Source organism: Eurypyga helias, unplaced genomic scaffold, assembly GCF_000690775.1.
Source record: "Eurypyga helias isolate BGI_N326 unplaced genomic scaffold, ASM69077v1 scaffold16724, whole genome shotgun sequence".
In the NCBI taxonomy this organism is placed as follows: domain Eukaryota; kingdom Metazoa; phylum Chordata; class Aves; order Eurypygiformes; family Eurypygidae; genus Eurypyga; species Eurypyga helias.
In genome coordinates, this window is record NW_010245790.1 from 3,688 (window position 1) to 5,294 (window position 1,607).

The 1,607-nt window shown below is 48.4% G+C and overlaps 1 protein-coding gene across 1 annotated transcript in view; it reads left to right on the top strand.

Annotated features, from left to right (window-relative positions):
* The window catches only part of PARP16 (poly (ADP-ribose) polymerase family, member 16), a gene marked incomplete at its 5' end in the record, with an annotated part of 4,394 nt that extends 3,036 nt beyond the window's left edge, over nucleotides 1-1,358 (top strand). Inside the window, 2 exons of the mRNA XM_010150201.1 lie at nucleotides 86-227; nucleotides 1,099-1,358. Of these exons, the coding sequence (XP_010148503.1) occupies nucleotides 86-227; nucleotides 1,099-1,243 (287 nt within the window). The remainder of the gene's footprint in view (nucleotides 1-85; nucleotides 228-1,098) is intronic.
* Between the last annotated feature and the right edge of the window lie 249 nt (nucleotides 1,359-1,607).

The window sequence follows — 1,607 nt, forward strand, 5'->3', positions numbered from 1 at the left end:
GGGGGGCAGGTTGTTTGCTTTTTTACAGCTGTGCATCTTTTTATGCTTTTCTATTCCCCCAAAACCTCCTTCTTTTCCCACTCAGATTCAGAAGAAATAGACAGAAAAAGAGCAAGAGTGAAAAACAGCGAAGGGGGCGACGTACCACAGAAATACTTCGTTGTCACAAACAACCAGCTTGTACGAGTCAAATACTTGCTAGTGTATTCACAGAAGCAGCACAGGAGGTAAGAGGTCGGCTGTCTAGTGATGAGCATGCTCTAACAGCCAGATAAACACATCCCATTTTTGGAAAAAACAACAGAAAACAAGCAAGAGATATGCTGCACTGCCAGAATTTGTTTCTAAGCTGTTTCCTGTGAAATGAGGTTCACACCATCCTGTTGCCTCTGTCGCACGCTTTGAGTCAAAGCTAAATTTCCTTTTTCACAGGCCTGTGTCTTTGAGAGCTCTGATAATCTGTTTGTGGCAGGAAACAAAGGAAACTGGGATGAGCGCAGCTCTTAGAACTAGGGCAGATTTAACTCTGCCTTTACCTGTCCTAAGTGGCAGCATTCACCCAGCTAACCGACACGCGTGTGCGGGCCAGGCGGTTACAGCCCTGCACGGCTCCGGATCAGCGACGGAGAACATGGGGAGAAAGGACGGGGTTGTGCACGGAGACTTAGGGAAAAGGGATGAGGAATCAGGCTTTGTTACATAGGGATTGCAGAACAACTTTCTGCTCTTACTGCATTAGTGTAACCATTTAAAATCACAGAATCACAGAACGGTTTGGGTTGAAGGGACCTTAAAGATCATCTAGTTCCAACCCCGCTGCCATGGGCAGGGGCACCTTCCACTAGACCAGGTTGCTCCAAGCCTCATCCAGCCTGGCCTTAAAGATGGCCAGGGATGGGGCATCCACAACATCTCTGGGCAACCTGTTCCAGTGATTCACCACCCTCTCTGGGAAGAATTCCTTCCTGATATCTAATCTAAACCTCCCCGCTTTCAGTTTAAACCTGTTATCCCATGTCCTAAGATAACAGAACCTGACATTCTTTCCCGAGGTGTTTGCATGTCTCTGACGGAATTCATGTGTTTTTCCCTTTTCAGGCCTTCCAGAGAATCTTCCTGGTTTTACACCCACCGTTTTGCCGTGATGATGCTGCTGTACCTACTGCTGCTAATAGCCATAGGGGCCAGCAACTCGCCCACCTTCGTCTACTACTGGCACAGAGCGTTTCACTCGCAGAGATGAATCGCCCGGGGTGATAAACTCTTCTTTTCACCACGTGCCTTAAGAACAGCCGACCTGCAACGCACTGCGTCTGTTCCAGAGCTCTGGAAATAAAGGTGCCTGGGGCTTTCCAGTTCTGCCTCCACTCTATCACCCTCCTGGCACCTTGCCATTCAGTCTTACTTCCGTGTCGCGGTGATTCACGCGGATGCCAGATGCAGCTGAAAGGGATCACAGCGGTGCAGCTTAGCACAAACCAGTTCTTAAGGGTCCATGGGAAAAAGTTACTTAATGAAAACTAAGCCTGGAAACAGTCGGGTGTAACTATTTTTTGTCAAACTGGGGTGTGTTTGCACAGGTCAGAAAGGAGGATTTTTCCGTGTGT